The 13,589-nt window shown below is 48.3% G+C and overlaps 1 protein-coding gene across 3 annotated transcripts in view; it reads right to left on the reverse strand.

Moving 5' to 3' along the window:
* Positions 1-2,115: 2,115 nt before the first annotated feature.
* Positions 2,116-13,589, reverse strand: part of EPB41L5 (erythrocyte membrane protein band 4.1 like 5) — a 60,407-nt gene continuing 48,933 nt past the window's right edge. For 2 of the 3 annotated variants that reach the window (XM_075430586.1, XM_075430587.1), the window contains exons 19-26: positions 11,958-12,086; positions 11,348-11,409; positions 10,600-10,710; positions 9,937-10,030; positions 8,920-8,997; positions 8,042-8,083; positions 7,495-7,628; positions 2,116-7,088 (exon numbers count right to left, since the gene is read on the reverse strand). In XM_075430586.1, the coding sequence (XP_075286701.1) occupies positions 7,031-7,088; positions 7,495-7,628; positions 8,042-8,083; positions 8,920-8,997; positions 9,937-10,030; positions 10,600-10,710; positions 11,348-11,409; positions 11,958-12,086 (708 nt within the window). In that variant the 3' untranslated portion in view covers positions 2,116-7,030. The remainder of the gene's footprint in view (positions 7,089-7,494; positions 7,629-8,041; positions 8,084-8,919; positions 8,998-9,936; positions 10,031-10,599; positions 10,711-11,347; positions 11,410-11,957; positions 12,087-13,589) is intronic. The other variant, XM_075430588.1, reaches the window with a different exon arrangement.

A 13,589-nucleotide genomic window follows, 5' to 3' on the forward strand; every position in this document is an offset into this window, starting at 1 on the left:
TTACATTTTCAGAATGAACAAAGAACTCGCCTTTCTGAAGGAACATGCTGCCGCACACCCCAGTCACCTCGTGGCACTTCAGCCAGCCTCCAGGGCTGCCCAGGCTTTGGTTGCTCCCCCGAGAGCAGGGAATTGCCCACTCGGAGGTGGCATGTTTGAAAAGGACTTCAGGACGGCAATGGGGCTGAGCACGTGCAGAGCAGCGCAGTCTTAAGCCAGCAGCGTGTGTTTCTTTTGCTGCCCGACATGTCTGTTTGGGCGTTATCCAGAGGGAGCCGCTGTGACGTACAGACTTTATGTAGGATTGACGAGGGAAGGAAATTGAACTGGAACGGGCAGCAATAAACCAGTGACTCTCCAAGTCACGCGACGGCCTCCTGGCACGTGCAGGTATCCTGGGGATGCGCGAGAGCCCCAGGAAAATGCCATCCAGGCTCTGCCGTTCCTTCCTTCCTCCCCTCCCAAACTCTCTTCCCTTTGACAGCTCCACGAAGGGTTTAACGTTTACTTGGAGCTGACGCGGGCAGGACACGAGCCAGCCCGAAGGCGACGGCTTGGCACGGGGAGGAAAAAGCAGCTTGCAGAACGCGCCCATCTCCTGCGTTTCCCCCCGCGCCTTGGCTGGCGTGCCAAGGCTGCGCCAGCTTCGGCACCGCTCGCACCGGCCCGATGCCCTTAGGACCCCGCTGCACCCCGGCCCGGGACACGAGGGGCTCGGGGAGGGCTGCGCTGGAGAGATGCAGGCGCAGGGATCGCTGGCGGGAGGCTGAGCGGCAAAACTGAGCCCTGATCATGCTACAGGAAAGGGAACTCCAGCCCTGGAAGTGGGACTCTGGGCTGCAACGAACTTGCTGAAGGCACCAGAGGCGGTTTCTCCCCTTGCTGGCCCGTCATCAGGTCTTTAAAAAACAAAGGTGAGCTCAGGCTGGAAGGGCAGGGTTTGCAACACAAAGTGACTGCATCCCACCCCTGCCTGGCACCTCAGGCACCTCCAGGCACACAGGACCCCTATTTCAGCTTTCCCCCCGAAAAACCTGTATCCAGGACCTAGGCGCACGATCTTCCTCGCTCATAGCACTGTACCACATTTCCTGGGTCTTCTTCCCTTTCAAAACTCAACCAGCGTGATCAGCTACGCTTAACAGGGTTCTCGGAGCACTTCAAGTGGTTTCACTCCTGTTTTCCTGGCCCGTTTTTATCCAGCGCAGTCACCTTTCCCCAGAGGCGGAGCAGAGCCCGTGTGGATGTGCTTCTGATGTTTCCCCGTAACTGCAGCAGTTAATGAGGATTCGTCCCGGGCCCAAGGAGTGGCTACAAGCTGCTGCCATCTGCAAGCGCTGCGGTGGCCTGCGTTTCATTCAGAAATGAAGACGATCAAATGGTTTGGTTGCCCTCTGCTGCCTTCTTGAGCATTTCACCAAAGTCAGGGTTTGGAAATAAACCGTTTCCTTTAAACAATCTGTACATCAAAACATAAAACAATCCCTTACTGCAAATAAAAAGAAGGTTGCTCACTTCTGTCTGCACGTTGTGAAGTTACCCTTGGGAGTTCAAGCATCCTTTCTGGGCACACACCTCGCTGCTTTGATTTTCAGACCCGCTGAGCACCTGACAGTCCTCCTCGACAGTCTCAGCTCCTCTGGAAAGAAGGCATTTCATTCTTTAGCATCCATCTGCAAGTTTAGGTGTCACCTTCAGTGACACTAACTGACAACAAATTGAGTTTGTAACACAGCCTGCAGTTTTGACAGCCCAAGTAAGTTTACAGATCTCTCCCCAACCCAGGCACCCCTCTCTTAAATGAGAAGCTGCCATGCCACCTTGGCATACACGCAGGAAAACAGGGTCCCACAGAGAGGTAACGTCCTCCCAGAGACCCCCGGCAGCGAGGATGGGCAAGCACCCAGCGCCAAGCCCCCGTCAGCCGCCCGCCTTCGGCTCCGCTTCCAGGGGTGCAGCAGCCACCAGCCCCAGCCGCCCAGCTCGTGCCCCAGGTCCCGACCACCCGCCGGTCTCCTGCTGCCACAGCAGCGCGACATGGCCCTGCTCAAGGATGACTCTGTGAGACTTTTGCACTGATGTGGTATATTTAAGAGGAAACTACAGTATAAACATCTCAAGCTTGGGTTGAGTGGACTACAAATCAGAGTTTCTTGTTCCCACGTACAGTTTCAATACAGATCTCGGTGCAGTGCCTGAAACAGTTCATACATCACTACTGCTGTGAAACAGAAGCAAGAGGGCGCACTTTGTTTTATAAAAAAACAACAAATAAATTATACATTGAGAACTATTGCCAAGCTTTACATACAAAAGGTAAAAATACAGTAGTTAGTGTGGCTTTAACAAAAAATAGCTAGCTAAAAAAATATTCTTACATACTTCAAAAATACATTTGTCCAGTTGTAGGTGGGTGGGCGTGTTGTGTTTACGAAGCAGGGTGCTCGAGCCAAACAGTAAAAAGGAGGCGAGCTTTGTAGGAGAACCTCGCAGCACCCTGCTGCGCAGGCCCGAGCCCGGCGCAGGGCGAGCACTTACAGCTGCGGTGCTGACACTCAGACCAAACCCAGACAGATCACACCCGCACCACTGAAAGGCCGTTAGCACAGATTATTTCTCTTTTTTGGTATAAAAGTTCCGATTGCCCAGCTGCGTTTGAAAGCTGTGACGTTACCGTGCCTAACAGCTGTAGAACTTTGCTACAACCTTCTAGACCAACAAACACTGTCCATGTCCAGACAGAGCTTTAAACGCCAGCTGGCTGTGAAACAGAGCTGTTAACACTTCATCCGCAGAAGATCTGGGTTGTACCAGAAGATGTTCACAATGGCAAAGAGACCAGCGGCGCCGTCTGCGAAGGACAGGCTGATCTAAGCGGTGCCCCTTTGCTCCAGGGAACGCGGCTGAGCAAGGCGCGGACAACGGGTAACAGCCAAGGGCTGACCACAGCTCATGAGAGGCCCCGGCGTCGCTGGGCTCTCCACCCGAGCTCCTCGTCTGGGCCTGCGAGTGTTCTTGCCAAAGCCGCGTCCAAAAGTTGTCCAAAACGTAGCTTTTACATTGCTGTCTCTGACAAAGTATACGTGGAATTTAAGTTTAAAATCAAATCCATTCAAGCTAATTCATTAACCACGACTGATTACCAGGTAAGTAGTGATTTTATGTCATACGACTACCTAACATTAAACCCCATTCCCACTGAAGTAACGAAGAGATTCCCGTAATTCAAGTGTAAGAGGGCCTGAACTCCCGCACTCCAGTGCCCATTTCCAAAGCTCGTATGACCCCTGCCACGTGCTCAGCAGACGCAGCCCCGCGGGACTCAGCAGATGGGACAGAAACGCAGTTCCAAGATCCAGCATCTGCCTAAGATTCCTCAGTTTGAGACGTGGGGCAGGGGTTTTTGTTATTATAAATGTTAAGATTTCTATAAAATGTCTTACTCCAGTCACTGACAGAGTGTGACGAGAGTAAAATCACTTTTAGATCCAATCACTTATGCTTTTAGTTTATCTTTTTTTTTAATTACAGAGTTAAAGAAAGCATCCCTCTCTGATCAGCGCTGCATGCGCACACAGCGCAGGGGCACAAGGCCAGACGACGAGGATGGGCCGGGAGGGGCATTAGTAAGGCAAGGGGGGTAACTTTGTTAGGAAACAAACCTGAACTTTAAATTCTTTATTTTTAAACGAGGGAGCTGGCTTCCTCCAGATGACTGCAACAGAACGTGCAGTTACTCATCCCTGTCAGCTCCTGACGCGTTTCAGTGGTTGGCAGACCTGCCAACATCCCAACATCAGATTCACACAAAAATTTTTTATAAATCTCTTTAAATAAATGCCAAAAAATAAGCCTTTAGAGGCTGACTGGACCTCACAGCCTATCAACCAACTGTACAACAATGGTAAGAAAATCCCTTTTTCTCAGTAGCACGCAGGCATTAATTAATACCGTGCGACACTAACTGTAGGAACTATTATACCTATTTGTGTTTGATAAAATGCAGGTGATGAGGAATCCTCGTTACCGGTTAGCCAGTCAGGACACAACACGATATCCGTAGTTTCAAAGCGAAACAGTGATGCTGAACCACAGGACGTTCCTATCCCCAGCTGCGAGTCTGTTCTGACCACCTAACTGTGGCGCCTTGGTCTCCCCAGGCCCCCTACACGAACGACGAGCTGGATTAGCTAAATAAGCTACATTGAGTGAAACGGAGCAAATACGCTCCAAGCAGCAGATATCACTGGAAAGAGTGGGGTTTGCAGCCCCAAATCTACTAGAAATTGGAAGTCCCCAATTTCACAGTTGAAAATTTTGGATTTTTAAATAAAAGTTTTGAGTAGTCATCCTCTGAAAATTGAGGAAAACCTTGCCCCTGCGAAATTTTCATATGTGCGCACATGTGTGCAAACACAACATTCCCTTCCAACCCCCAGCGCCCCGACCACGCTGAAACAACAGCTGGCTCCTTGGAACCACCGAGATTTTAGGGGGATGCCTCACAGATTTTAAGGGGATGCCCTCACCACAGGTGTTCTTTACTGGTTACCTGCTGCATGCGATTGCCTGGGAGAAATCACGGGGTGCCATTCAACATGCGACGCTGCAAAACTGTAAACTTCTGTTCCTCTGCTTTTGGGAGGGATTCAAGCCAACACAGCTCGCAGAGGTCCTGAACCCCAGGGGAAGAGTCAAATATCAAACATGACTTCAAGAAAACGCCGCTGCATTGGGTCTGTTGGCAAACCCAGCACACGCAGCTGGCGAGCGCCAGCTCAGCTGCCGAGCAAAGAGAGCAGCAGCAGGAGCCAAGCTTCCTCACGTCGTCCTGGCTCTGCGCAGGGCGCAGGCTGCTGCAGCCACAGCTTTCCTCTTCCTGCAGGAACTCTGCTGGCAAATGCGTTATTAATCCAAACCAAGACATCTGACAGGTGAATCGGGACCCGTCTACATTTTAATATGCGATAAGGCTCAGACGTACAGGTATAAAAAAAAGCCAATACTCAGCTGGAAGTACCAGCGCCAGAGCTGAGCGGCTGGCGAGCAGAAGCTCCCCACCGGGTCCGGAGCAGCAGCTGCCCGCCAGCTGGCTGGGCACGGGAAGTGGGGAGCTGGAGGGGGCCCAAAGCACCCCACACCAACTGCAGCTGCCAGTTCTCAAGGCAACGGCTGCCAACCATGCTCTGCAGAGCACGACTCCGGTGCGCCAGTCCCGAGAGCTGCCCGTGGTTTCTGTGTTTCTCTATTAAGGCCGTGGGTTCTTGAGGAGCGGCGGTGGGCCATGGAAATGCCACGTGGCTTCTTCCTGAACATGCTCACTCAGCACCTTGCAAACAAGGGCACAAGAGCAGCAGTACGCAAGCCCTAGTCTGAAAGGAGCAGCCCAGCTGGGCACCAGCTTACCTGCACAGCCCACAATGGTTTGGTCCAAATCTTTGTCTACACGAGAGATGTGCGTGCAGCCAGCATGCAGGAACGAAGTTGTGCACACAGCCTTCAGAACCAGCTGTCACATTTAAAACTGTTTCCAAGAACCACACGTATATAAATATTTACAAAGAGCAGCACTACGCAGAAAACATCCTCCAACCCCAGTCATATGTACAAACCCCTTCCTAAGAAAGATCCCAGTTGTTTCATATCAGCGCTTCCTCCTTAGGAGAGGTGGAGTTCATCATTGGGCTTCCGTGCTCCTCCTCCCCCTGATGCTGCACTGACCTGTCTCACAGGCTTGGCTACCCCCAGGGTCCACGTGCTCACCTCTACGTGTCCACACGAGGATCCTGCTGCCCAGGACTCGAAGGATCTCTTCACACTGTACACACCGTCTCCTGCACCTCACCCGGGCACCAAACGGCCTCTGCCAGCTCCGGGGAGCGTGCTCTGGCAAGTGCTCCTACCTTCCTGCTACACAGGAGCCAACTGCTTACAGGAGCTTTTAATCTTTTTTTCCTGTTTTCATCTTATTCTTTCTATTCTTTGTTCCACACGCAACTGTTAAATGACGCTTGGAACAGGACTCGAGGTGGTGTGAAGAACTGCTCTGGTTGTACCCTCCTGCTGCTAACATACCTGGTAAGTATTCCCAAAGCACAGCACCTGGAAACAACACCCAGAAACGGTGAATAGAAACAAGAAAATTCTTTTCCTTCCTAGTCCTATCTGACAACAAAACTAACCAATAAGCAGTTCTCAAGGTAAGATGCACCTATACCTTCATGGCTTCAGCACTTAAAACATACATATCTCCAGCCTAAAATGCATGTATTGGAGTCATACAGGAAATGAAATCATCAGTGTCGAAATGTGGGACCTCTGCTGTAGCCTGCTAATGCTATACGCTGTTTGGCAGGTTGATTTTCCTTCTGGTTGTAACGATCAGCTCCGACCCAGTCAGCGTAGTTGGTCACTGATGGACTAGATTTTCATTCTTTCCCGGTAGCAAGAGGTGCAAGGATTATTAAGAGGATTAAGGCCAGAAAGGAGAATGTGTGTTGGTAAAACAAAGGAAAAGCGGAAGGAATAATCAGACAGAAGAGAAAACATCCTTGGCTGCACGCGTCGGCCATCGCTGCCGTGAGCCACGGCAGGCAGCACGGCCAGGAGGTGGCCCTGCAAGTTCTCCGGACCTTCCCAGCACTGCTCAGAGGGCAGGGACGCCGCGCTCCTGGGCTGCACGGCCAACGCCACCGCTCCCCACCAACGCTCGACGGGCAGCACAGGGTAAGACCAAACCTACACGAGTGGAACACAACCAGATTCTGCTCCTCACGCTCAGAACTAGCTCCAGTGTGGTACTTCACTTCTCCTGAGGGAGATGATGAAATGATAACACGGTTCAGGCTGCAATTCCAGTTAGGTTGCAACAAACGTAGAAGTCTCTTCCTGGATCCTAGCAAACCAGCTGGGCTGTTTCACTCCCATTCAGCGAGAGTTTGATCCCAAGCAAGTCTTTCGGAAGGGTCCCTTGGAGATGCGTTAGAAGACTCGAGTTTTTACAAGGTGGCAAGTGCAGAAACTCCTTCTTCTAGAGCTCAGTGGTGAGTAAACATTTCGTTCTTATTGCAGCATCCTCAGTAACCAGGCTAAAAGGGAAAGAAAAGTGAGGCCCTGTAAATACACTCCTCCAAAAAAATCATTATAATTAAAAAGAATTAATTGATTTTACAGCATTTATAATGACAAGAGGTTTACCTCTAACTCCAGCTAAATTTGTATGCTTTGTTCCTTTACTTCAAATTGCTTGAATTTAAAAAAAATGTTTTCTTACCCTTCAAACAATGTTGTATAAAAATATACACACACCAGCTGCTCTATTTATTTACAAGATTTCAAATGCTACAAAGTGAGACAGAACCATAGTTTGTAAGCACAGCAAAACAAGGCACTGTGTCTAACCAACCGTGTAACAATTTCAGTGGAAGCAGTCAGAGCACACACTTCCCTCCCACCCCATACCAACCTCTGAAGCGAGTGCTGAGGGGCCCTTACCTTGCAAGGTCCTCGGATGTCTGCTGGGACGGTGGCAACCCCGACGACGACAGCAGGGTCTCCGTGCTGCCCTTCACTGCCTTCACAGCTAAGGCAACGTCATTTCCCAAAGGCCCATTGGCAATCAGTCCGGTCTGAATCGGGGAGAACGAAACAGGAAACTGAAACTAAAACCTGCCAGGACAAGGCAAGCTAATCTTTCAATATTATTATTACAAAATTTATTTGTAACAGTAAAAATGAAGATTCATCAAGTTCCAGAGAGGGCTTCACTAAATGCAAGTTCTGAAAGAAACTTTATGGCATTTGCCCACCATGTAACACAGCAAAAATGAAGTTTAACTATTAACAGGATAAGTATGGTATTTGATTTACTCCAGTTGAATTATTTTGCTTTATTTTTGGTCTGGTACATTATTTTATGGGCTTTTGTATTATTAAGAATGATTATATTTTACTATTTCACTCAAGCTCCTGTTTCTTAATCATGCCAAAAGCTTTCTTTTTTTCTTTTTTGTTGTTGTTAAGGTATGGTCAAATAACTCACTGGCACTATCCACCTCGGCATTATCATAGGCTGGGAAGACACCTACAAAAAACAAACAAATGCTCATTAGAAAAGGCTGGAAGTGGCTGAGAATGTTCTGAAAACAATATTGCCTCCCCAAACGATCTCGGAGGTTTGCCCATCGCTAGTCTTTGAACCACACCAGGGATTAGCTACAGACGGTGTGACTGCCTACCAGCAGCCAAAGGGCACCCGCACAGCACACCCCGAACGCCCGCTCACTCCCAGAAACTCACTGGCAGCAGTTTCAGCAGAGCGCTCCCTTCCAAAAGGCAACTGAACCCATCAGTTTTTCTGCTTTGGGGACAAAGTTAACGGAGAGCACACTTCTGTGAACAGTTTAAAGGCCCTACTCCTTCCCCTTTTTCTTGGTCCGTGCAATGTAACTCCTTTTTTGCCAGCACGGATTGTAAGAGATGTTTTTATCTATATAAAAGGGTTAATTTATATTAAAAGTTTATTTTTCAAGTATTTTATATATGCACACATATATGTATTTGTGTGTATATACATATTTACGTATCATTTCTGAAGTATTATATATACCCAAAAGCCGAGAAGCAGGCTGGCACTTGCAGGTGTGCTAAAATAGGACTACAGGCCCTGGTGGCACAGATGTAAATTAACTCTTCAGGTTCCTCCACTCCCATTACAGAGCTGCAGGGTCTACAACCCCACGCCGGGCACCCTGCACAGGAAGGAGGGGGGGCACACATGCACTGAGCCGGGTCAACCACCGCTTCACTCCCCTGCAGCAGACCCCAGCCCGGAGGACAGATGCTAAAGCCAGAGGAGAGTTTACGAGTAAAAACCACTGTGCATGTAAAGGAAGAAGTTTGGTTTTAAAATACATTTACCCGAAGTGTGGCTTCTGTAAAGTCAATTAGATTCTCTGTCACTGATGTTAAGGAAACGTCCTGGTCATCTGGAGTGCTCTATGGAATAAATCAGTTTTGAATTGAATTCCCAGTAGTAACCAGATAGGTCTGCTGAATATTCTAGGGGCTTCCCAAGTAACAGACCAGTGTCCTTAAGGAACACCACTGTTTACCAGATCTGCTGCCTCAAATCTTTCCGTATGATCTGTTTTACTAGCCTGTTCGCTTCTTCTTATCAATGTGCTGGAAACAATGCCATCACCATCTAAGCTGTGAAACTGTCCTGTTCCCTTATGCAAAGATGGGGTACTGCGCCATTTGACAAGGAGGTCAGCGACGTCTCTGAGCTGAGTATTTCAACTTGGAAGATGAAACTGATGATTATTCAGTAGGATCAACTACACAACACTGGTTTAGAGGGACAACAGCTAAAGGGCATGGTGCTTTAGTGATCCAGATTAACCCCTCAGTCTGCTGAAATAACAGCACAGTCCAATGCTGGACTCCTCTCTGCTTTTGGAGAGGGACAAAGGAAAGCAGACCCCTGAATTGCTACGTGCATTTCATGGAGTCCAGTTAAAAATTACCTTATCCTTAAGGTAACCAGAATACAACAATCAAACATTTCAATTTAAACTTTTCCCTTTGTGGTTATTTTGATAGGAATTGTCTATGTCAGAATTTCATCCCTGCAGTCTCTCTCCTGGAGCATCAAATCACTGGGATGCAAGGGGCCCTCCACCAGCACGAGGGAAACAACCAGTTTAGGAAAACAAGTGTCAGGCAAAGAACCTGAAAGGGCACTCAGAAATGGCCTTTGAAAAGATCCCTATGGCGTCCCTGTGTGCTCCAGAAAGTGTTTTTTGGCATTCCCCAGGGACTGGTATTCACCGAGTTACGAGAGGCAGGCAGCAAGCTCTGCTGCGCTTGCCTGGAGGCAGCAGTGGCTCTGAACGCAACAGACACGAAACCTTCCAGGCTGGCAGGCGTTGATACCTTGGAAAGAGCAGCCTCCTCAGCGGGAGCCAGGTTAGCTGGAATCAGCAGGTCCTCACGGCTGGAGGCAGCGTTGTCCTCATGGAACGCATCACTGCAAGGAGAAACCGCTCTCATCAGCACACTGCCCGGACAGCATGAAACAGCGCTGCCTGCCCGACAGCCCAGCCCAAAGCCTCGACACCGGCTTCACGCGAGGCAGACAAGACTGACGTTCATGAGTACGCTGCAGTGAACGCCTTCCAACTACCCCTGCAGATCGCTGCTCTCTTTCACAGTTTCAGCTACAGCTGTGTACAGACCCAACAGTATTAATGTCCTCTATCTCAGAGGGGTTTCTTCAGCCCACGTTTCTAGCTTGCCCGAAGCCTTCCCCGCCATCCCCTTATCTTCCTCTTCAGAGCCAGGGGCAGCAGGATGTCAGATATTTCAGTTGTTTCAGAAGATGAGAGAGATTCACTTACTGCTTGCTAGGATACTCACCCCGAGGCCTGGCCTACGCTGATTAGCTGTTGCAACAGTAATTAAAGATGCATCGGTAAACCTGCTTGCCTAGATGTAGCCTAAACACTCAGCCACTGGTCCTCACCCTTTCGGGCCTGCTCATGATAACGTCCACATGGTTCCCTCACCCCAGAAACACGTTTCTCCTGAATCACTTACGGAACAAAGGTGTCCGAGGCAGGGATTGCATTCAGCAGCTCTCTTGGGTCTTGAAATACTGGACTGGTAGCTGGGGGACTACTCTGTGTTTTACCGGACGGGAGAACGTTCCTGGCGCAAAACAACAAAAAACAAAACAAAAACCAGGTACAACCTTCCCCAGAAAGCTCGTCACGAATCTTTCTGAGATTGCTAGAGGTACATTTTATTCAATATCCCCATGGGCTCTTTGAGGTCAGACACATGCTCATCTTCCCAAATGGTCAAGAAACTACATGTCGTAACTCTGTAACTTTCTCAGTCCTTGAAATCCCACTGGAACTAGCAGTCATGTGAGATTCAGTCACTCTCAGGTGATCAGCTGCCAGTGGCAGGTTTTTGTACACTGTTTTTTTACTCCGCTAGAAAACAGCTATTGCAAACAGACCCATCCCCTCTGCCCACACTGAAGTTGTCTGTGGGTCAGAAATAACTACAGTGATTGAAGCCACTGTTGGAACAATGTCGATCAAATTAAAGTACGGGAGAATAAAGAGTATCTGGATTACCTTGTATATAATAGAAGTTAGCAACTATAGTGCTTGCTGGTTTTCATTTTAAAAACACTTCACAGTCAGCAGGTCAAGCTACACTATGCAAGACAAAATGCAATGATCACTGAGCCACCGAAAGACCACGCTGAACCGCAGGTTCTCAGTGCTGTACTTGGGTAACTAGATTGTGTGTTTCTTCCAAATCTGTTCAGTACCTGGCAGCAGCATCCTGAATATTGAAATTCTTGACACCTGCCAGCACGTCTTCTCTTACAACCTGAAGGACAAAATGAACAAAGATAAGTTTCTGATACCTGTTTCTATCTTGTGTCAGTTCTGAGATCCACAAAAGAGCCGAGCACCTGCCTCGCAGCATGGAAGTGTGCTGTCCATCTACTGCTCAGGGACTTAAAACATCAATTCCATGTGAAAACTTCAGTGCAGAAATAAAAAAAATGCAGCCAAATAAAAAAAAACATTATTTGCTACAGAATTCACTTGAACATGCTAGAAGCATAGTCTTAGTCACAGAATAATTTCTTGGGTTAGAAGGCAACCTTCTGGCTCAATAACCACTCAAACCAGGGCTTGTTCAGGGCCTTGACCAGCTACGTGTTGAGTCTCATCAAGGAGGGAGACTCCTCCTTGGGCAACCGTTCCAGTACTGGACCGCTATTATTGTGAAGGAAGGCTGAAAGGCTCTCTTACTCTGCCTTGCACTTCGGCCCTTGGAGCACCCTTATCTGCAAGGCACCTTCTCCAACATCAGGCAACGGAAGGGAAAACATTCGAGGATGTCACAGTCCTTATCAGACGAGTATTTACCTTGTGCCCTGCCTCTGCCTGGGCCTTCAGGATATTGCTTTTGATATCTTCTGGAAGCCACGCTGCTGCCGTGACCGGGCTCTCAACTGCATTGTTAAGACATTTATCTGTCAACTTTACCACTTCATCCTAGACATGAAAAAATCCTTATTAGAAGCAGTTCCCACATGGAAAAGTCAGGGCTGAAGTTTATTAATATCTCTAAACAACAAAACAGCTCTGAAAGTCAGCAGATTTATACTGAAATAAAAAGGCAATTTTTTCCTTTATTTTGGAACTCAGTTGTAAAGTCACAGGAAAACATAAAGTAAAAAAAACACAACGCTTAAAAGTGGAGATGCACAGTGCTGTGCTAAAAACACAGCGTGCAAGAACTGCAGCGGACCTTGAATTTGCAGCCGAGTTTACTGATAGGAGATCAATACAGCAGCCATCACATCACATCACATCACATCAGTATGGCCTCGCTAGAAGTCGATAATTTAGTCTCAGATGCAAACTGGGAAGATATATACCTTAAAATCCACTCACAGATTAGAACAGTTTAACTTGCTGTTAGCTACCTCTCCCATTGCTGATTCTATTAGAGCAAACTGGAAGTCGGATACATAATGAAGACAATTAAAAATGAGATACCTTTCACTACAGTATATTTCACTACGTGAATTGCATTTTTTAATTACAAAACATTAATTACGCATTCAATCTACTAATTGGTATTTGGTTAGTGACAGAATTTAATTAACTGAGTGGCAACTAAACCCTGTGACCTTCGTGCCGGGGGCATGACTGGGCAGGGGCAGACGGACCCCGCGCTCCTCGCCATCTGCCAGCAGCAGGCTCTTCCAGCGCTGCGTCCCCGCAAGGCGCCCTGGCGCGGGCGCAACCCCGCCACGCTGCGACCTGCACCAACCGCAGCGTGGCCACACGGAATGACCCCAACGCACGGAGGGAGCGCAGGGGGCAGAAGCTGAAAGGAGGCAAATGCCCGCCCCCCACACAGCTCCCCATCCACTTCTAGCTTTTTTCGTTCACTGGAAACACTAGCGAGAACTGCCAAGTTATCTGGTCTTTAGAGAGGGGGAAAAGCATCTCCTCCTCTCATCTCCCTCTAAATCACCTTTTGGGGTATCCAAATAGGAACTGAGGAGACTACCTAAAGGAGAAGCCATTTTAAAATTTTGACCCCAGTCAGCACTGAACACCGGCATTTGCAAAATCTTCAGAGGTCACTCTCAACACTAAACAGTATGAGGACCAACACCCAGCCTTACTAGTGGCTGTTGCTAGCAGATAGTAAGAGATGCGCGTTCACATCATTCATAAAGATTAACAAAACAATTCATTATTAAACATTTAAGTGCTTTTATTTTAGAGAAGCTGTTGGAATTACCCAAAGGCTGGAATAATTAAAACTGATGTTATTTGTACAGTCGCAGTACCCAACTGTGATAATCCTTAAACCCTCACACGGGACTCCACTGAACCAGATGCGGGATGTAACAGTCCCGGCACAGAACTTCTGCTGCATTATTCCAGCACCAGTGACACAGTAAGTTTGATCACTTTAACTGAACACATCAGAGCGCTGCTGCTTTAAGCACCATTCTGTAGTTAAACTTCCCCTCAGCC

This window comes from Opisthocomus hoazin, chromosome 9 (genome assembly GCF_030867145.1).
Source record: "Opisthocomus hoazin isolate bOpiHoa1 chromosome 9, bOpiHoa1.hap1, whole genome shotgun sequence".
Taxonomy (NCBI): domain Eukaryota; kingdom Metazoa; phylum Chordata; class Aves; order Opisthocomiformes; family Opisthocomidae; genus Opisthocomus; species Opisthocomus hoazin.